General features: G+C 48.1%; 1 protein-coding gene across 1 annotated transcript; it reads left to right on the top strand.

Annotated features, from left to right (window-relative positions):
• Window positions 1–15,873: 15,873 nt before the first annotated feature.
• Window positions 15,874–18,155, top strand: CLPSL2 (colipase like 2). The gene is made up of 3 exons (XM_068558244.1): window positions 15,874–15,983; window positions 16,688–16,810; window positions 17,961–18,155. The coding sequence occupies exons 1-3, from the start codon at window positions 15,900–15,902 to the stop codon at window positions 18,054–18,056; spliced, it is 303 nt and encodes a 100-aa protein (XP_068414345.1). The 5' UTR covers window positions 15,874–15,899; the 3' UTR covers window positions 18,057–18,155.
• Window positions 18,156–21,874: the final 3,719 nt, after the last annotated feature.

The following is a 21,874-nucleotide window of genomic DNA, read 5'->3' on the forward strand; positions in this document are numbered from 1 at the left end:
TTACAGAATACTGAGTAGAGTTCCCTGTGGTATACAGTAGGTTCTTTTAATTATCTATTTTATATATAGTAGTGTGCATATGTCAATCCCAATCCCAATCCAATTTATCCCTCCCCCACTCTTGCTGCTTTTAAATTTGAATGGGGAGCCAATGCTTTCAGGGAGTTTCAGGGAGAAGGCAGGTTTGGGGACTAAGGCCAAAGATAATCAACAGGAGACAGTATATAGCACTGGATTACTCAAGATGGGCTGGGCTACACCACAGTAACAATAAGCTCCAAATCTTAGTAGATGACCAGGTTTATTTCTTTTTCACACTACTTGCTCCTGGCAGGTCAGTTGGGGATGGAGGGGCAGGAAAAGTGACTTGCCCAAGGTCACATGACTGGTCTGGGGCAGAAGTAGGGTTAGAACCTCCTAATTTTTACTGGGCTTTTTACTTTCATAGTCCTTGGCTCAAGCCCTGTGGGGTGGACCATAGATTCTAAGCCAGAGTCTGTGGCAGTTGAGAAATACCTCAGTGCTTCCAGATTTTAGGGGCCAGTTTAGGACTGAACTATGAGGAAATCTGTCCCTACTGTATCCCTGACCCAGGACCCCATCACTTGAGTGGGTGGATGGTGGGTGGAGGGGTGTTGGTTAGGATGTGCTGATCAGAGAGCCAGTTCTTACTAAGGGATCCTTATCACTATTTCCCAGAGTTTGATTTGTCACCTCTGAGTGGACGGTCACTACTAGATCTGAATCGTCAGCTCTCAGCTTTCTCCTGAGCTCAGGACTGGGGCTACTCCTTCCTGCTACTTGGATACAATGCAGTCACCCCAATGGAACTTGTCAAAAGCCAACATCATCCTCCCCACCCCTCCACAAGCTATCCATGTTCCCATGTCACCAGCGAGGTATGGGGAGTCACCTTAACTTCTCCTCCCTACCACATCCACCCAGTCCTCCAATTCCCGCTGCTACACTATCCCCCATGTCAGGACTTTTGGGAAGTCATTCTCCTACTTCTGTTCTCCAACCTCTCCAGCCTTACACGCTGCAAACTAATCTTAGAACCCCACACTGGGACTTCCCTGGCCGTCCACTGGTTAAGACTCAGCACTTTGGGACTTCCCTGTTGGCGCAGTGGTTAATAATCCACCTGCCAATGCAGGGGACACGGGTTCGAGCCCTGGTCTGGTAAGATCCCACATGCCACGGAGCAACTAAGCCCGTGCGCCACAACTACTGAGCCTGCACTCTGGAGCCCACAAGCCACAACTACTGAGCCCACGTACCACAACTACTGAAGCCCACGCGCCTAGAGCCCGTGCTCCACAACAAGAGAAGCCACCGCAATGAGAAGCCCGTGCACTGCAAAGAAGAGTAGCCCCCGCTCGCCACAGCTAGAGAAAGCCCGCGCGCAGCAAAGACCCAACGCAGCCATAAATAAATAAATAAATAAATAAATAAATAAATAAATAAATAAATAAATAAAAATTTATTAAAAAAAAAAAAAGACTCAGCACTTACACTGCAGGGGCCGCGGGTTCGATCCCTGGTCAGGAAACTAAGATCCTGCATGCCTCACGGCGCGGCCAAAAAATTTAAAAAAATAGAACCCCACATTGCACCATCCTCAAAAATCTTCATAGTTTCCCCACTGCCAAAGTGAACTTTTCTCAGCCCCAAATCTAGGTCACATGATCTGACAAGTATAAGAGTAACTACATCAAAAGCAAATAGGATTTTGTCCTGGAAGGTATGGTCACTGGAGCCCTTTTTTCACATAATAGCACCAAATGAATTCACTTTGCATTTAAGGCCCTTCACCATCTGTTCATCTTGCCGGCCACTAACCTAGCAGCTCAACACTCTTCTCCAACCAGACTAGAGCAAACAAGTCACGGCTGACCTAATCCTACCATGTTTGGTCTTGCCCCTGAGGTTTTGATACAAACTTCTCCCTGCCTACAGGGCCCTCCTTTCTCTTTTCCCCTGGGCTGTGTCCCCATGCCCTGCTGTGGTCTAGAGTTTTCTTCAACTATACCAGCTTTGGCACTTCCGGCAGCACTTCTCATCTGAGCCTCTCATTTGGCATTTAGCGAATTAAAGCTTGGGTTTTATAAACTTTGTTCTTTTTGCAGTAGGTCCTATCTGACTGCTTATAAAAGCCTTGAAGGAAGAGCCTGCTCTGGACAGGCACATGATAACAATTGGCTGATGATAATGAAAGGAGAGCTGGCAGTGGACAATGAGACGGGGAGGGGTATATTGGTTATTGGTGGCTGTGTAACAAATTCTGACAAAACTTAGTGTATCAGTCTGGGTCCAATCGAGAGAGAGAAACCACACAGTAATTTGAAGAGGGAGATTTAAAAATAATTTTTACTCCAATCCCCTTTGAAATAAATAAATAAGAAAGAATTGGTTAGTAAGGAGTAAAGAGAACTCTAGCAGTTGAATAACAGACATAGAAGCAGCCCTTCCTCACCCCCAGGACTGAGGCTGAAACAGAGCACCCAGGGAAGAGATATCCACCCCCTACCTCAAGGTTGAAATCCAGACTTTGTTGAGGAGGACATAGCCTGTGGCTCGCTGTATGGCAGAAAAGTCACCGCAGCGTCATACCAGTGGAACTTGCAGAAATCTGCCTTCTTAGATGCCAGGGAAAGTTCTTCATGGGGAGGTGTCGAGCCAAAGGCACTCCACTACAAAACCACCTGAGCAGGGTACAGGAACCTCCATGTACTGCAGGATCCTGGGGCTGGAGAAACCGTGAGCGCTGCAGGAGCATCCTTGCTGGAGAAGCCACATGCACAGCAGGTGCTGGATGCTGGAGAAGCTGCAGGAGGTGGAGGCACTCTGCTGACACTGCTGCCCAAGGGGTAGTGCCAGGAGGATCTGCTGGCTGCTGGGTGTTGCTGGCCACTCCAGGAGCTGGGCACTGGTGAAGCTGTTTGCACTGCAGGAGCCTGCCAATCAAGCACACTAGAACAGGGAAGCAGAAAACTTTTCCTCCTGCCATGTCTCTCCAGCTCCTTTCCTCTTAACAATTTAAACCATCAGTAAGCACTTGTTCTCTCTCATAGGAATTCGGGAGCATCTTGGCATGGTGGTTCTGATTCAGTCAAGTTGTGCTTGCAGTCAAGCTATATTGGCCAGGATTGCAGTCATCTGGAGACGACTGGGGCTGGAGGATAACTTCCAAGATGGCACACTCATGTGGCTGGCAAGTTGGTGCTGGCAGTTGGCAGGAGGCCTCAGTCTCTCTACATATAGGCATCTTCACAGGGATGTTTGAGCGTACTTGTGACATAGCAGCTGTCTTCCCCTAGAGTGAATCATCCGAGAGAGAGCAGGGCAAAAGCTGCTGTGCCTTTTCTGACCTAACTTCAGAAGTCATACATTATCACTTCCCCCACATTCTATTTGTTAGACGTGAGTCACTAGGTCCAGTCCACATTCAAGACAAGGGGAATTAGGCTCTACCTTTCGAAGAGGAGAGTGTCAATTTGTGACCATTTAAAAACCACCACAGGTGGCATCAAGCAACAAGCACTACGGAATTCCCTGGCAGTCCAGTGGTTAGGATGTGGCGCTTTCACTGCCATGGCCTGGGTTCAGTCCCTGGTCGGGGAACTAAGATCCCGCAAGCTGCACAGCGTGGCCGAAGAAAGCAAAACAAACAAAAAATCAACAAGGACTAATGTGTACTCAGCAGCTAGATGCATCTGTCTGCTGCCTGGGAGGTTCTCTGCTAAGGAGAAGAGAAAGTTCATAACCAGTAGTTGCCACCCTATCTATCCCATCCCTCAGTCTGCCCTCCAGCTGGTTAGCTTGTTTCCTTACCTGCAGAATTCTTTTACCTTCAGGCAATTATATTTCCAAAGAAACATCTCTTTCCATCTTTTCAGTTGATTCTAAGAAGGCTTCATAGAACAGAAGGGCTTGAATTGGATCTTGAGAGAGGGAAGAGCTTTCCAGGGTGGGAAACTACTTGGACTTTACCAAAAGGGGAATAAGAGTTTCCCTCTGATGGGATTACGAGAGGGGCTGGGGTGCTGGTAGACGGTATTTGGTCAGGGAGACTGCCAGTTACTCCTGTAACTGATTTCCTGAAGGAGACGTGTGAGGGACAGAGATGAGGGAACGCCACTGGACGGTTCCAGCAGGACCGCAACACAGAGTCTCAAGCAGACGGGGCTGGAGCCCCCAGCTTTGTCTTAAGACTTAAAGCAGGGTCTCTCCTCTCTAAACTCACATGTTACCACTTCTCCTGTGTAATTTGCCCCCCTTGAATGTGAACTGGGCCTAGTGACTTGCTTCTTACCAATAGAATATGGTTGTTGGGCTACACCTCTCAGGCCTGAAAGCCTTGTAATTGCCCAGCCTCAAGACTGAAGAAAGAGCTCGGAGTCAGCAATAGAGAGATAGGGGATCTTGCATGTCTGAAACAAAAGGTCATGGAGCGACAGCCTACCATATTCCGCAGACAGCAGGCAGGACATGACAGCAATCTTCGCTACTTGGGGGAGAAAGAGGCTACCATTTATAGGGGGAATTGACGTCAGGTTGGCTCATCAGTTACCCGGGAAACCAGCTGGAGCACGACCCTCACAGCCCCTCAGATTAACGACCATCACGAGGGCAGATGTTTCCTTTTAAAAACTGGCAGGTAGAGCAGGGATTAGATCAGTCACTAGCTGGGGCAGGGGACAAACACGTTCACGTGAATAGGTGCAGGCGAAACAGGGACTTGTTAAGCAGCGGATGTACAAAGAACAAGAGAACAGCCATCTTGAGTGGCCTGACTATGAAATGGCCAAGCGAGGGAATGTTACCTTAAAGATTAGATTACAAAACTCTGTGACTTCCATCTTGCTTCCATTCTCCCTTGTCCTTCACTGTCTTGTGCTAATGAAGCCAATGGCCACGTTGTGAGCTGTCCTATGGAGAGGACTCAGCCAACAGCCTGTGAAGAACTGAAGCTGTTGGTCCAACAGCCTGTAAGGAGCTGAAGTCTTCCAACCACCACCTGAGTAAACTTGGAAGCAGATCCACCCCCAGTCAAGCCTGAAGGTGACTGCAGCCCCAGCCGACACCTTGACTGCAGCCCGTGAGAGACCCAGAGCCAGAGGACCCAATCAAGTTGCGACTGCACTCCTGACACACAGAAACTATGAAGTGATAAATGATGAGTTAAGCCACTGAGCTTTGGGGTAATTTATTATGTAACGAATGTAACACGTGACTCTTTCAAGGGTCTAGCCACTGGGTCAGTTCTTCCACTCAAGGATGAGAACAGAAATCATCAATACTGGGACTTCCCTGGTGGTGCAGTGGTTAAGAATCCGCCTGCCAATGCAGGAGACAGGGGTTTGATCCCTGGTCCAGGAAGATCCCACAAGCCGTGGAGCAACTAAGCCTGTGTGCCACAACTACTGAGCCTGCGCTCTAGAGCCCACAAGCCACAACTACTGAGCCCACGTGCCACAACTACTGAAGCCCGTGCTCCTAGAGCCTGTGCTCCACAACAAGAAAAGCGACCGCAATGAGAAGCCCGCACACTGCAACAAAGAGTAGCCCCCGCTTGCCGCAACTAGAGAAAGCCCGCACGCAGCAAGAAGACCCAACGGAGCCAAAAAAATAAATAACTAAATAAAATTTAAAAAAAAAAATCACCAATGCCACACTCAAGCGTGGGACCTTTAATGCCCATGACCCCTGCCCACAAGTAGCTATGGCCATTCGAATGTCCTGGAACACAACGTGGATCTCTTTGAGAGAAACAAGAAGTGGGTGGAGAGAGCCTTTTCCCTCCATGACACCTGCTTCCACAGAGCCAAACGATGAACAAAAACCCCACCCTGGAAGGTCCTCTTGTTCCTCTCAACTGTCTTCCCTTCCTCCAAACCATCTCCTTACCCCAGAGATTCTCAGTCACTGCCAACTTAGAACACCTCTTTTCCTTGAGCTGGACAGAGGACTCCCATAGCCAAAACTAAGTAAGGCTTGTCTTTCTTTAAGTGGTAGGGAGAAATGAGTAGGTATTTTTCGCCTAAACGTTTGGCACCTGCTACAGCTTATCTGCTGATGAGTAACAGATTTCAAAATGAATGAGCAAGGAGCAAACAAATAATTATAGAAAAACAGAGAAATGTGATTTCTTAAAATAGTTTATGGGTTATTGTTCGAGATGCTGTGACCTAGATACATACAATAGAGTAAAAAGAGGAAAGGAAAGCGGAGAAAGAGAGCTGAGTTCATGAACTTGGATTCCATCTCTGGCCATTTCCTGGTGTTCTACAGAGAGCACCGGAGGGTCCAGGCTGCCAGAGCAAGTGTGAGAACCTCAGCTACTTCCTAGGCAGTGAGCTGGTTCCCAAGATTTGACCTCTAGATGGAACCTCAGGGAAAATACCCAGAGGCTGCAGGTACCATCATTGGAAAAGGGGGAGGAGGTGCTATGTAACAGATCCTGTCTCCTAGACTGGAAACCATCAAGGTGAACTGCCCAGCCTCAGTGTCGTACTCTGGGGCACATGGTTGGCATTTTTTTTTTTAATTTCCAAGGAATGTATGTAAATTGTGGGCTACTGTGGCCCAGTCTGGACTGAGAGAGAATGACAAAGGGAAATGAATCCTTACTGTAAGGCCTCTCCTTCCTCATATCACCCTGGATACTTGTATTCGGGGGCGGGGGGGTGGGGATGCTGGAGTCAAATATCAGTCCAGGAGACAGAACATGGAACGGCAATTGCACGGTTAAGGAGATTAGAGACAGGACTCTTGGGCATGTGTGTGAGTATAACTTGTGGAATTAGAAAGCATACACCCTGGCAAATACACACACACACACACACCTTAGACTGCTAGACTGTGGCCCATGCCTGTTTTCATCTGGGCACATGGCTGCCTAAAATAGACACTGTATGTCCCAGTTTTTCTTGCAGCTAGGGTTAGTCATGTGACTATGACTGACCGACGGAGTGGAGAATATTAAAGCGAGCACTCAGGCCCTCCCCTCCCTCATCCCCATCCTTCATTCCACTACCTGAAATATGAACAGGTTATAAGGCAATCTTTGACCAGGCTGATGAAGGCAATGCCTATAGATGCCAGAGCAATGAAACTAAAGCAGCTTGGACCGCTGAGACTGTGGAGATCCCATATCAGCCCTGGACTGCATATCCTTGGAATGCTATGTGAAAGAGAAACAAATTTCTACCTTATATTAATCCATTTGTTCTGTGATTTCTTTTACTGCAGCCAAACCTGTTTGTATAATCTACAGCCCTGTCTTGGTCAATGAAATTCTACTATTAGTGATTTATTTGTTTCATAATTTACTTGTTAGACAAATATTTATCAAGCTTTGAGTGCTCTTTTTTTATCCTCTTAAATAGGAGCTGGCAGGTGAGCACAGAGCTGGGTACCAGAGAAGGGAGTGAGTTGGGTCCATCAAAGGACTCAGAAAGGGGAGGTGAGCTCATCTATCTGCCCGTCTTTCCCAGGACCATCTTTTGCCTTGGTTTCCACAAATGGCAGTTATCATCTTCTGTCTGTGAAGCAACTGTTTTTAGAGAGGGGAACTATGATTGCCATGAAAATCTAGAAGGGGATGAGGGACTTCCCTGGCAGTCCAATGGTTAGGACTCTGTGCTTCCACTGCAGGGGGCACGGGTTTGATCTCTGCTCGGGGAACTAAGATCCCGCATGCCTCGCAGCATGGCCAAAAATTTTTTTTAAATAAAATAAAATAAATTAATTAATTAAAAGTTAGACGGGGATGAACAAGTTCAAGTTAGCAATGACTGAAAGAGGACAGAGCTCTGTATCAGCAGCTCCTGGACCCTGGGCATTTGTCCAGCAAAGATTGACGATGGCACAGAGCAGAGGGAGCGTTCTCTCTGGATTGTTGCTAGAAGGAAGCGACAAGGGAATAGTTGAATGGAAGCTCACCTTCCAGAGAGTGGACCAGGGTGGGTGTGTAAGTGCAGTGCAGTGGAAGGTGAAGGTCGCAGAGGATGGGACTTCCCCACCAAATTCCCAGGGGAGGACAAAAGCCTGACCATTGGAAATGTGATTTTTAAAAAACCAACATGTTAAATATATATGAAAGAGAAGCATAGAAATAAAAAGCATAGGTTGACATTCAAAGTGATCTATAACTGTAAACATTGAAAAGTTTTCAGGTACGAGAGAGAAACCTACCTCCATCCCATTCAAGTAACCAGTGCCACTTCCAGACATTTTGTTCCTGAGGTGTCTCCTATAGATTGGCCTTTGTTCCACCTCCTCCTGGTATGCCTTCCTGGACCTTAGGGCTGGAAATGTGGAAGACATTCTTTTTCTTTTTTTGGCTACAGCAGATAGAGCAAACAAAGGCCATACTTTTTGATGGCAGCTTCCTGATTCTGAGATCACAGCTAAGGCGTGCGTTTCCTGGGGCCAACAGCTGCAGTGATGGCCTCCTGACTCTCATCCTCCTAACAGTGGCAGGGTTGGTAGCTTCCTTGGCAGCTCAGTTCTACAGTGGGTTTTTTGAAAAATTTTATTCCTGGAGGTTCAGTCTATATTCCACCCCTCAAGCCCTTTCAAAGACTTTGTAAGCCCTCAGTTACTATGTTATATCTCTTTCTGCTTAAAATAGGTACAGTGGTATCTGTTATCTGCAACTGAACCCTGATGATAAAAATGCCTGACATAGGGACTTCCTTGGTGGTGCAGTGATTGAGAGTCCACCTGCCAATGCAGGGGACACGGGTTTGAGCCCTGGTCCGGGAAGATCCCACATGCCACGGAGCAGCTGAGACCCTGCACCACAACTGCTGAGCCTGAGCTCTAGAGCCCGTGAGCCACAACTACTGAGCCCGCGTGCCACAACTGCTGAAGCCCACGCACCTGGAGCCCATGATCTGTGGCGGGAGAGACCATCGCGGTGAGGGGCCCACGCACCACGTTGAGGAGTGGTCCCCACTCGCCACGGCTGGAGGGGTCTGCGTGCAGCCCTAAATAAATAAATAAATAAATAAATAAATTTATTTTTTTAAAATGCCTGACATAGAGTAGGTGGTGCTAAATGTTTGTGAATAAATGAATGAATGGGCAAATGGAGACTGCCAAGATGTCTACAGTCGGTTGGGCAAACTAGTTGGACTCAATAGAGTGGTCAGAGCAATCAATGGACATAAGTGGACAGTGAAATCAATTTGGGATTCTAACCGACATTTTAAAAAAGATGAAATAGAATAAAAAATCGCAGAGCAGATCACATATAGTAAATGTAAGTATTGTCTTGTGAAACTTTAGCTTCATACACACATACACATTTTATGTATATGTGTATACATACACACACATTTGCAGTGATAATAATCTAAATATTCAACAACCAGCATGACAGACATAAGTCAACTGGAATGGATGCCAACAGTATCTACTGGTTGTCTGAATACCAGTATAAAAAAAAAATCTTTGTAGTAAAAAAAAAAAAAGTGATTGAAACCCATTGGTCTATGGAATGTAGCTTAAGGCTTTTGGGGGAGGGGGGTGGGAGGTAGTGGGCACATGTTTCTGAGGACACTTCTTTAGGCATTGTCCCTGGCTAGAGGAACATAACCTTGACACGTTCCTGCCTTTGGGGGAGGAGCAATCCCCCTGTGTTGTAGAAACCTGTGTTTCTGCCCACCGGCATCCATTCCCATCCCAACCCCCATCTCCCTGCCTTTGGGAACCTGCCCTGCCCAGGCTTCACGAGGTTCTGCCAGTAAATTCTTCCAGGGTTTTGTATAATGGGTGCTGAAGGGAGGGGCTTGGGGCTTTATACACATTTGCCCACCCCCTCCCACTGTCCAGAGGGGCAGCCTCCCTCCCAGAGACAGAGAGACTGAGGTCCCCACAAAGGCTGAAGCTGAGGAGGAGACACCTAACATCAGCAAGTGTGTCCCTGGACCCCTGAGGCCAGCCTCACACAGCTATTGGCCCAACGCTGTTCCTTTGGTTTTTATTTTTAAAACAAGTTAGTTAGTCTTGGGTTTCTTTCAGTTGCAGCTAAAGGAATTGTGATTACTTCATAGCTCCTCGAAGTGGTCAGGGGCCCTCTTTGCCCAAGTGACTGAGTACTGATGTGGCTCAGGGACTCCTGGAGCCGGGAAGGACAAAACTCCGGACTACACAGGCACCCTACGCTTAGGCAGTGTGGGCAGGGCACCAGGTCAGGCCATCCCTCTGTTACCCGAAGCTGCATGGAGACCTCTGGGGACCTTCTTCATTTCACCTGAATGCAGAGGTCGTGGGGAGCACTTTATGGCCCCTCTGAGGAAGCCCCGTCATAGGCTAACCTGTCTGGAGATGCTCAATCCACTCCCGTGGGTGGAGGGCAATGGAGTAGCACACTGGCCACCAGGTGTGACTACCCACTTCTGTCCTCCAGGTAGAAGCCCCGGGTCTAAGGGCTGGCTACGTCTGGAGGAGGCTGCGGTCAGCTCTGTCCTCTCCCTCCAGGCCTGTCTTCCTCCCCGGCTGAGCTGACAGCCCCTCCCTAGGACCAGCCTGTCCTGGGAAGAAATAAGATGGGAGCTGTGTGTTCTGAGCCCTGCCCCTGTGTGTGTGTGTGTGTGTGTGTGTGTGTGTGTGTGTGTGTGTGTGAAATGACCTGAGGTTGGGCATGAGGTGACCTCCCTCAAGACATGCTGGGCCGGGACGAAGTGAGAGAGTGGCATGGACATATATACACTACCAAATGTAAAATAGATAGCTAGTGGGAAGCAGCCGCATAGCACAGGGAGATCAGCTCCGTGCTTTGTGTCCACCTAGAGGGGTGGGATAGGGAGGGTGGGAGGGAGATGCAAGAGGGAGGGAATATGGGGATATATGTATACATATAGCTGACACTTTGTTATACAGCAGAAACTAACACACCATTGTAAAGCAATTATACTCCAGTAAAGATGTTAAAAAAAAAAAAAAAGACATGGTGGGCCTCTTCCTCTCTCAGGAGACCCTTCCCATCCTCACAGACAGAGCAGGGAACCCCCCTACCCCACCAAACCCCCGGAACCCAGGCTAAGTCTGGGACCCACCGTGACTCCAGCACGGCCACCACCAGCCCAACTTTCCACTGAGGAGCCACCTCAACTGGGGTTACTCCCATGGTCCCCCAAGTTCCCTGGAGTACTGACCACTCCAACTTCATCTGCATCCTCCACAAGCAGAGAGCCTGTCCTCTACTCATCACCTCCAAACCTTTGTCCCTCTGGACCCCTGCTTGGAGGGCCTTTATTCTCGACCTGCCTAAATCCTAGTCCCCCTTCAAGGCTTCACAAAAGAGCACCACCCCCTCCTGTGGGCATCCAGGCCTGTTCTGGGCATCCTGTGTAGGCCTCGGTGCCCCCCTCTCTGTACCTGCAAACACTTCTCACTGCCTGTCTTCTTCTCGAGGAAGCTTTTGCTGCCCTCTCTCCACATCTCAGACTCTTTCGGGCAACTGTTCATCATTCTCCCCAGACTACCTTGAGAGTTCCTTCAGGAATGAGTTGAGTGATGGGTGATTTTCACAAGGGCAGTTTTCTCCAGAATTCTATTTTGGATTCCCATACTGATTAAAAATTCCAAAAACTTTGAGGAACTGACAGAATTTGTGTATATATATCTAATATGTCGGCAAAGAAACAACATGGAAAACTGAACAAAACTACTACTGTCTTATTTTCCATTGCTTCATAAAAACACATTTGAAGGCCAAAAAAGTAGGAAGGATGTAATTTCAGAGTAAAGAAGCGTTCTTTAGGACTTCCCTGGTGGTCCGGTGGTTAAGACTCCGTGCTTCCACTGCAGGGGGCATGGGTTTGATCCCTGTTCAGGGAAGTTCTGTATGCCCCACGGTGCAGCCAAAAAGAAAAACTGGTTCTGTAAATATGTTTATCTTTATTTATTTTTTAAAATAAATGTATTTATTTATTTAGGCTGCTTTGGGTCTTCGTTGCTGCGTACGGGCTTTCTCTAGTTGCTGCGAGCGGGGGCTACTCTTTGTTGTGGTGCGCGGGCTTTTCATTGCGGTGGCTTCTCTTGTTGCGGAGCACGGGCTCTAGGTGCGCGGGCTTCAGTAGTTGTGGCTCACAGGCTCTAGAGCTCAGGCTCAGTAGTTGTGGCGCACGGGCTTAGTTGCTCTGTGGCATGTGAGATCTTCCCGGACCAGGGATGGAACCCGTGTCCCCTGCATTAGCAGGCGGATTCTTAACCACTGTGCCAGCAGGGAAGTCCCGTAAATGATAAACTCTTTAACAAAAAAAGCCCTTATTTTTTTCATTTTGCTGTAGACCAGTGAGAATATTGCCATGGAAACCAGCAGATAGATGCAGGAAAGAAGAAGGCACTGGAGGATGTCTGCCCAGCCAGGCGCTTCCTGCCCCTTTCTCCTCAGACAAGACTGGGCTGGCCAGGTTTGGGTCCTGGCCAAAGGGCAGAGCCAGGGCCGTGCTCACAGGTCAGGTGGCTCAGTGACCACCCACCTCACCGGCCCTGGGGACCCTAGTGATCTGGCTCCCACCCCCTCACACAGCACAGGTGTCCTGGATTTGTGCTTGTGACCAGAGCCAGCTGGATTTGGGAAACAGGCCATTGGTACAGGAAGAAGAGGACTTGGAGTCAGGAGCGCGGGGTCCAGACCTGGCTCTGTTGAGTCACCTGGGGAAGTCCCTTCCTTCTCTGGGCTTCAGTTTCCTGACCTTGAAATGAAGGCTCTATCAACTAGACTTCAACAAAATTTTTTTTAAAAAGGAAAAATAATGAAGGTTTTGAACTAGTCTCTGAGGTTAATGTAGCCCCCTGTCTTAACAAAAAAAAAAAAAAAAAGAGTATTTTGCATAGAATTTAGAAGTTCAGGGGCCCACCACCCACTCAGGGCCTTCAATAAACCTCCATGGGGCCCCTGGTCCTCAGATCAAGAATCTCAACCTGCCAATCCTGACACACAGCCATTGGCCTCTTGCCCCACACCTGCCCCTTTCCTGAGCAGTCTTAGACACTATTTACCAGTTATCTACCCCTCACAAATACCGCAGGGAAGTACGTAACTCTGCACAAAGAATTATTATCCCCTGGGGTTCCTCTCCAGTTCACAATGAGCTTTGCGGATGGGAAACTAATGACGATAGAAATCCCTTTAGGGGACAAAGCCTTTTGGCCACCCACAGCAGTGGCGGGGGAGGGGCGGTGGAAGAGCTTGGGCTCAGGAGCTAGAATGCCCTGGGTTTATATCTGGCTCTGCGACTTACTTGTGTTATTTGGGCAAGTTATTTTACCTTGAGCCTTCAGGTTCCTCAGCTGTAAAATGGGCAGCAGAAACGATAGTATGCACTAAATATTCCCGGACTTGAATTTCCCAGCTTCCCTTGCAGAAGGTTGAAGTCACATGACTAGTTGCAGCCAATGGTCTCTGAGTGGAAGAGGCATGTGTCAGGCTTGGCTGAGGCATTTAGGGATCCATGTGCTTTCTCCATCTCTCTCTCCCATCTTCCATAAGGACCTTGGAGGCCACTCTTGTAGACCGTGAGGCTATGAGATGGGAGAAAGGTCTCCTGCCCCACATCAAAATTTACATGACTGGTAAATAAAGCATTATTGTACCAAGCCACTGAAATTTCAAGAGTTCTCTGTTGTGACGGCCTGTGTTAATCACCCTAATACAGGGAGGGCTAACAGAGCTCATGGACACAAAACTCTCTGAGCTCAGTGGGAGCTGTCATCTTAGAGAAAAGACCTAAGCCCCCTATATCAGTCAGCTCATGCTGCCGTAAGAAAACACCATAGGCTGGGTGGCCTAAACGACACAAATTTACCTCTCACACTTCTGGAGGCTGGAAATCCAACATAAGGGTGCCAGCATGGTCTGGTTCTGGTGAGAACTCTTTTTCTGGCTTGCAGACAGCTGCCTTCTCTCTGTGTCCTTACATGGCAGAGAGGAAGAGACAGCAAGCTCTCTGGTGTCCCTTCTTATGATGGTGCTAATCCCATCATGAGGGGACCCTCCTGACTTCATCTAAACCTAATCACCTCCCAAAGGCCCCATCTCCAAATCTCATCTCACTGGGGGATCTGGCATCAACATATGAATTTGGGGAAGGGGGGAAACAATTCAGTTTATAGCACTCCCTTCAAGTCAGGGCCCCTCAGATCTTTTCTTACGAGCAAAATTTTTTTTTTTTTTAATTGGAGTATAGTTGCTTTACAATGTTGTATTAGTTTCTGCTCTACAGCAAAGTGAATCAGTTATACGTATACATATATCCCCTCCTTTTTGGATTTCCTTCCCATTTAGGTCACCACAGAGCATTGAGTAGAGTTCCCTGTGCTATACAGTAGGTTCTCATTAGTTATCTATTTTATATATAGTAGTGTATATATGTCAATCCCAATCTCCCAATTCATCACCCCCCTGCTTTCCCCCCTTGGTGTCCATATGTTTGTTCTCTACATCCGTGTCTCTGCTTTGCAAATAGGTTCATCTGTACTATTTTTCTAGATTCCAAATATATGCATTAATATACGATATTTGTTTTTCTCTTCTGACTTACTTCACTCTGCATGACAGTCTCTCAACAATAAATGCTGGAGAGGGTGTGGAGAAAAAGGAACCCTCTTACACTGTTGGTGGAAATGTAAATTGGTACAGCCACTGTGGAAAACAGTATGGAGGTTCCTTAAAAAACTAAAAACATACGACCCAGCACTCCTGGGCATATACCTGGAGAAAACCATAATTCAAAAAGACATATGCACCCCAATGTTCACAGCAGCACTATTTACAATAGCCAGGACATGGAAGCAACCTAAATGTCCATCAACAGAGGAATGGATAAAGAAGATGTGGTACACATATACAATGGAATATTAGCCATAAGAAGGAACGAAATTGTGTCATTTTTCAGAGACGTGGATGGACCTAGAGACTGTCATACACAGTGATCTTACTAGCAAAATTTTAAAAGCAGAAGCAGGCAAGGGTGGGGTGAGGTGGGAGTTTCATCCAGAGGGAAATGGTGTGGAAGGCCTGCCTCCCCCAGTTCCACTGAGGGCTACCTGCAGCTCTCCCTGAACCCTCTTCCTTCCCGGTCTTCCTCTCCTCACCCCCTCCATCTTGCCCCCATACTAAGGTGGGTGAATTACATACAATTTACAAATGCTTTGACAGTTAACTGACTCCTTAAAACTGGAAGACGTCTAGGTCTTAGAGGTCATCTTTTCTTGCCTCCTGGCTGTTTTCTTTTTTTTTTTGGCCGCAGCCCAAGGCTTGTGGGATCTCAGTTCTCCCACCGGGGACTGAACCCAGCAGCCCCGAGTTCTAACCGCTGGACGGCCAGGGAATTCCCATTGCCTCCTGATTCTTACAGAGGACGTGTCTGGGCCTGTGAGGGTATGAAAGACACCAGAGGGAGGGGCTGGCTTGTCCAAAAGATCAGGGTGGGTCGGGTGGTGGGCAATTTGGTGCAGCAAGGGCAGAGAGAGAGTCAGAACATCAAGAAGCAAGCTGTTTCATTTCAGCATATAAATTTTGCATAATTTTTCAAAATAAAGTTTTAGTTTACAGTTTTAAGTTTTAATTTGCAAGTAATACATACGGATGGCCCTAGGGCCCCTAAAATCGATCATCTGGCCTGTCCACGCCTGAGTCAGGGTCTCATAGGAGCGCCTTTCCTAATTATCATCCTTTGCCGGGGCCTGGGAGCCTCCTGGGCGCCAGAAAGGGTTTCTGCCGGTTTGGGCCTCCTCTCTGGAGTGGCCTGCGACCATTAACTCCCTCACCCTCCGCCCCCAGCCCAGGGCGGGCGCTGCGGGCGCCGGGTCACGTGGCAGCGGGAGGGATTATCCCCGCGGCCTCTCGGAGCCCGGCGGGACTTCCGCTTCCCAAGCGCATGGCCGCGGCCCTCGCGATACTCGCGGCGACGCTGCTCCCCTGCTGGGGCGCGTTCCCGCGATTTAAAAAGGGGTCTGCAAAGGTGAGCTAAGAGAGCTTTTGGAACCTTCCACTCTAGCAGAGGGCGGTGGTCGAGGTATCATCGTCTAGCCAGAAGGTGCCAGGTGGGTTTTGAGAGAGAAGAGGGGGATGGGGGGGAACCACCCCATACTGGCGATTTCTTTTCAGGCTGGAAGCTTGATGGGTTCCCAAAGGACTTCAAAGCCCTGCTTCACCTCCCTGGTGGCTCTGGAGGGGAAAGAAAGTGGCCTTATAACCAGCACCATCCCCTACCTCCCAACACCCGCTCGGGACACTCGGTCCTGCCCCCCCCCCCCGCCCCCTTACCTACCTGCCCTAAGCGTCTACCCCTCTCCCTGACGTTCTAGGCACGACCCTTTCCTTCCCCATCTTTCTCTCCACCCCATTCTCTGCCCATGCCCCACTAAAGTGTGATCTGGGAGTATATTCTCCCCCCAACAAAGGTCACCCTTTGGGACCCACAGAGCTGAGGGAGGCCCCCAGGAGAGGAGGAGCAGAGGGAAAAGTACTAAACTGCCACCCTTCCTCTCCCCCTGCTCCTCTGAGTACTGCTGGAGGGGTGCGGGGGGGTGGGGGTGGGAGGTGGGGCGACCATCTCAGGGCTTCTCTTTCTGGACCCCTGGGGCTTTGGCAATGTCAGGGACCCCCTGACCCCTACACACACACGCTGCCAGAGAGCTGGTGACTTAGGGCGTGTCCCCACAGACGAACGGGGCTAGGTGCTCCCACCACTCGGAGTGCTACAGTGACTGCTGTCTCATCAACTTGGACCACGGTGGTGCCTTCTGTGTCCCTAGGGCCAGAATAACCATGATGTGCTTGCCCCAGGTGAGACTCGGGTGGGGCAGCCCCTTCTGGTATGTAGGGTGGGGATGGGTTAAAAAACCCATGTGGCTGCACCTGCTTTTTTCACCCTTTCCTTGGGGCAGCCTTTCCCCCTTCTCCACCTGGCAAACTCCTAATCGTCCTGCAATACAACTCCAGCCACCTCCTCTGAGAAGACTTCCCTCCTTGGAGCTCCGACACCCTTGGGACCCAGACCCTCAGCAGAGCATGTATCTCCCTGACTTGCCTGCCTTCTGTCTGCCTCCGCCACTGGGCAGAGCTCTGCAAGGGAAGGATTAAGGCATATTCACTTTTGAACCCCTACCCCCCCAGCTTAGTGCCTGCACATAGTAGTGCTCAACAAATGTTTGTTGCATGAATGAATATCTCTACCCTAACATCACTGCAGCAGAGCGGGTGGGATAAGACCTCCCAACCCATCCCTACCTCCCTGCCGCAATGACCTAATTTCTTGAGCGGAGCTGCCATGGCAGGCCCACAGTTTTGGTATTGGACCTGAGTTTAAACCCTGGCTTTTCCAGCCGCTGTCTTTGTGACCTCAGACAGATCACTTCTGCTCTCTGAGCCTTAGTTTCGTCATCTGAAAAATGGGGTTAAAGTACCCACCCCACCAGGTTGTTGGGAAGAGTGTATGGTCATGGCAGTGACAGTGCTCAATGGAGCATGGCTGTTATTAGCTGGTGGAAATGCAGGGAGGAGAATGCATTGTACATCTTGTTCTTGCTTGCCTTTTCTCTGGCCCTGGGCCCAAATCTTTCTACGGGGGATGGGCTCAGCCTCCATCTCCCTGTCTGGGGAGCTGCCATTGCCAAGGGAGCCAGTCCGGCCGCTCCTGTGGCCTAAGTCTACAGCTGGAGTGGCCAGAGGATCTTTTCATCATGGGCACTTGATCTACTTTATTTTGTCTAATCCTCAAAATAACAAATGGGGTTACTAGTATTATCCCCATTTGACAGATGCAGAAACTAAGACAAAGAAGCCTAAGGTCACAAAGTTATCAGCTGTAGAGCTGCCAGAGCTCACGTCTGTCTCACTCCATCACTTGTGCTCTTGTTCCTGCTCCCCAAGGAGTTTAAACCCCCTTCTTCCCTGCACCTTGGTAACTCTCAACTCTCTTACCCTTTTTCCGCAGACCAAGGGCGCCATCAACATCATATGCCCCTGCCAAGTAGGCTTAAGTTGCATACACAAGGACCCAGTCTGTACCCGCCGGTGCCATTTGATTTAGAGGAGGATGCAGGCTGGTCAATGCCACCCCTCCCTCCCTCTTCTCCTTGGGGGGGCTCCATCTTGCTCAAAAGACATTAAAGTCACTTCCTGGCTCTGGCTTCTGTCTGCACTTCCTGGGAGAGGGAACTGGATAGGGATTGCTCCAGTCTGCGGGTAGCTGAAAGGGGAGACGGGAGGCACGATAGAGCTTCCCATGGGGTTTGGCCCTGTCTGGAGGCCTGGTGGCCTCAGGGCGGATCTGCGGGAGGGAACTGGGGGGTGGGGGGTGAGAGGAGGCTGCATCCAGGAAGGGCCAAGCCTTGGGAAGGAGGGCTATGTGGGAGGGGCATGGTTGAGGAATGTGCCTCGGGAGAGTATGTTGAGGTGCTCATGGATGGGTATGTGGTAGGGGGGACTGAGAGGGGGATCTGAATGCTTTTCAAGGGGAACATGAGGGTGGAGATCATTGAGAGAGTGTTTATGAGAATGCGTGTGAAGCATAAATGCAAAAATGTCCATGCCTGTGGTGGGAAAGTGACCTGGTGCATTGATCTCTCCACGCTCTCGAATATCATCAGTTCCATTTTATGGATAAAGAAACTAGCTCACACAACTCAATAACAAAAAAGCAAACAACCCAGTCGAAAAATGGGCAGAACACCTAAATAGGCATTTCTCCAAAGAAGACATACAGATGGCCAGTAGGCACATGAAAAGATGCTCAATATCGCGAATTATTAGAGAAATGCAAATCAAAACTATAATGAGGTACCACCTCACACCGGTCAGAATGGCCATCATTAAAAAGTCTACAAATAAATGCTGCTGAGGGTGTGGAGAAAAGGGAACCCTCCTACACTGTTGGTGGGAATGTAAATTGGTGCAGCCACTATGGAAAACAGTATGGAGGTTCCTCCAAAAACTAAAAGTAGAGTTGCCATATGATCCTGCAATCCCACTCCTGGGCATTTATCTAGAGAAAACTATAGTTTGAAAAGATACATGCTGTTCACTGCAGCACTATTTACAATAGCCAAGACATGGAAAAAACCTAAATGTCCATGGACAGATGAATGGATAAAGAAGATGTAGTACATATATACAATGGAATACTACTCAGCCATAAAAAGAATGAAGTAATGCCATTTGCAGCAACATGGATGGACCTAGAGATTATCATACTAAGCGAAGTAAGTCAGAAAGAGAAAGACAAATACCATATGATACCACTTACATGTGAAATCTAAAATACGACACAAATGAACTTATCTATGAAACAGAAACAGATCCACAGACATAGAGAACAGACTTGTGGTTGCCAAGGGGGAATGGCGGGTAAGGGATGGATTGGGATTTGGGGATAAGCAGATGCAAACTGTTATATATAGAATGGATAAACAACAAGGTCCTACTGTATAACACAAGGAACTATAATCAATATCCTGTGATAAAACATAATGGAAAAGAATATGAAAAAAGAATGTATATAACTGCATCACTTTGCTGTATGGTAGAAATTAACATTGTAAATCAACTATACATCAATGAAATACATTTAAAAACAAATAAAGATAAAGAAACTGAGGCTCAGAAAGCTACATGACTTGCCCAAAGTCTCACCATGGGTTATCACCATGGGGTATCTTCTGCTGCAGTTATCCAAAAAACCAACCCAAACTGGTCTAGATGCTGAGGGAATTCATTGGCGGTCGGAACTAGAAGTGCAGTAGCAGGCTGTCCTCAGGTGTGGCTGAATCCAGTAGCTCCATGGCCCTCAGGCTGGATTCCTCGCCAGTAGCTGCAAAAGTTCCAGGTGTCACATAATAATAACAGCCAAGATTTATTGAGCACTTATTATGTTCCAGACACTGAGCAAAGTGCTTTTTTATCTGTATCAACTCCTCTTATTCTCACAACAAAGTTATAGTAGGTACTATAAATATCCCTATTTTACAAATAGGGTATTGAGGCTCAAAGTACCCTTCTCAAAGGTTCAGAGTAGGGGTGAGGCTGGGATTTGAATCCAGGCTGTCTTGCTCCACAGGGCAGGCTCTTAACCACAAATCCACCTCACATACGCAAATCATGCCTCCCAGAGAAAGGAAACATCTGTCTCAAAATTCTCAGCAAACATGCTAAGATTGATTCTGATTGGATTTGCTTGGTCTGCATGCTCAACCCTGAACCAATCATTGTGACGGAATTAGCCGACTGACTTAGCCTGGCTTATGTGCAAGGGTGCAAAGGTGGAGTCAGCCTCTCTGGGACTATTCTGATGGGGGTGGGTGCAGGTTTTACCTGGTGTCTCCCCGGCCAAGAGGTCACCAACACAGTCAGGACTCAGAACACCATCGCCTTTCCTGGCCAGATCCTGATGAAGATGCATGGCCTCAGCTCTGATGTCTGGACCCCCTCTCCTGGGTCAGACTGGAACACTGAGACTCTACACTGAGACTGGAACACTGAGACTCTACCCCCAGTCCAGTCTGTCTTGGGGGTCACCTTGCCCTGGACCCACTCACCACTCCTCATTTGACATAACCACAGTGTAACTCAGAGATCCTTTGCCTCACGCAGAAATCAGAAATTGCTTTTTCTCCTATCTCATTATATCTCAATCATTTCCCTCATGTCACCAAAGTACTTTTTAAAACAGTAATGACTGCCTGATTTTATTATATACGTGGACCCATATTTACTTAACTATGTCCCTATGAGTAGACAGTAAGATCATTTCCAAGTCCAAACCATCTAGGTTCTTTAGGATACAACTTTACAGTTGCAGAAGCAAAAACCTACCCTAATGATGGCTTAAGCAAGGTAGATGCTTTCTCTCTCATCTGGTAGTTGGGGGAGGCTGGCTGGAGGCTCATGCTGGGTGAGACTGTCCACGCCCCCACCTCCTTCCACCCTCTTGCTCAGCCATCTGCTGCTCTGTTTCCTTTCCTTTTTTTTTCCCTTAATTTTTTACAACATGGCACACACAGAAACATCATATGTGTATAGCACCTTGGGGTAAGAGTAGAAGGGCCTTGGGGCCTTAAAGAGGCTCTCCTGAGGGCAGAAGGCATCCACATTTCCAGACACACTAGTCAGGAAGCTCTGCCCCAGGACGTCAAAGATGATGCATCACCATAACTGCTGTGTCCACATTTCCAGTTAGAAGAAAGGGGGTAGAGGGACAGCAAGTAGCTCAGTCTTCCTAAAAGGGCATGACCAAGAGGCCACAGGAATTGTTTTCACTTACATCTGATTGGGCAAAATTTAGTCACATGGCTGCAGATAGCTGCAAGGGAGACTGGGAAGTGTAGTTTTCATGTGGGCATCTGTGTGCCCAGCTAAAGCTTGGGGGGTTCTATCATTAAAGGACAAAAGGAGAATGTATAGTGGGAGCAATTCACTGCCACAAAACCTTTTATTATTATTTTAACAAGCCAGGGGAACTTGGATCCCAGGACCTAGAGCTAACGATGTACTGGTAAGGCAGCTCGAATCGGGTAGTTTGTTTTGTTGTTGTTGATTTGTATGAGTTCTTTTTTTTTTTCTTTTTTTAATTTTTACTGGAGTATAGTTGATTTAAAATGTTGTGTTAGCTTCAGGTGTACAGCAAAGTGAATCAGTTATACATATACATATACATATATCCACTCTGTTTTAGATTCTTTTCCCATGCAGGCTATTACAGAGTATTGAGTAGAGTTCCCTGTGCTGTACAGTAGGTCCTTATTAGTTTATATGAGTTCTTTATATATCTTGGGCATTAACACGTTATTGGATATATCATTTGCAATATCTTCTCCCATTTGTTTATTTTTGCTTTTGTTTCCCTTTGCCTGA

Source organism: Eschrichtius robustus, chromosome 12, assembly GCF_028021215.1.
Source record: "Eschrichtius robustus isolate mEscRob2 chromosome 12, mEscRob2.pri, whole genome shotgun sequence".
Lineage (NCBI taxonomy): Eukaryota > Metazoa > Chordata > Mammalia > Artiodactyla > Eschrichtiidae > Eschrichtius > Eschrichtius robustus.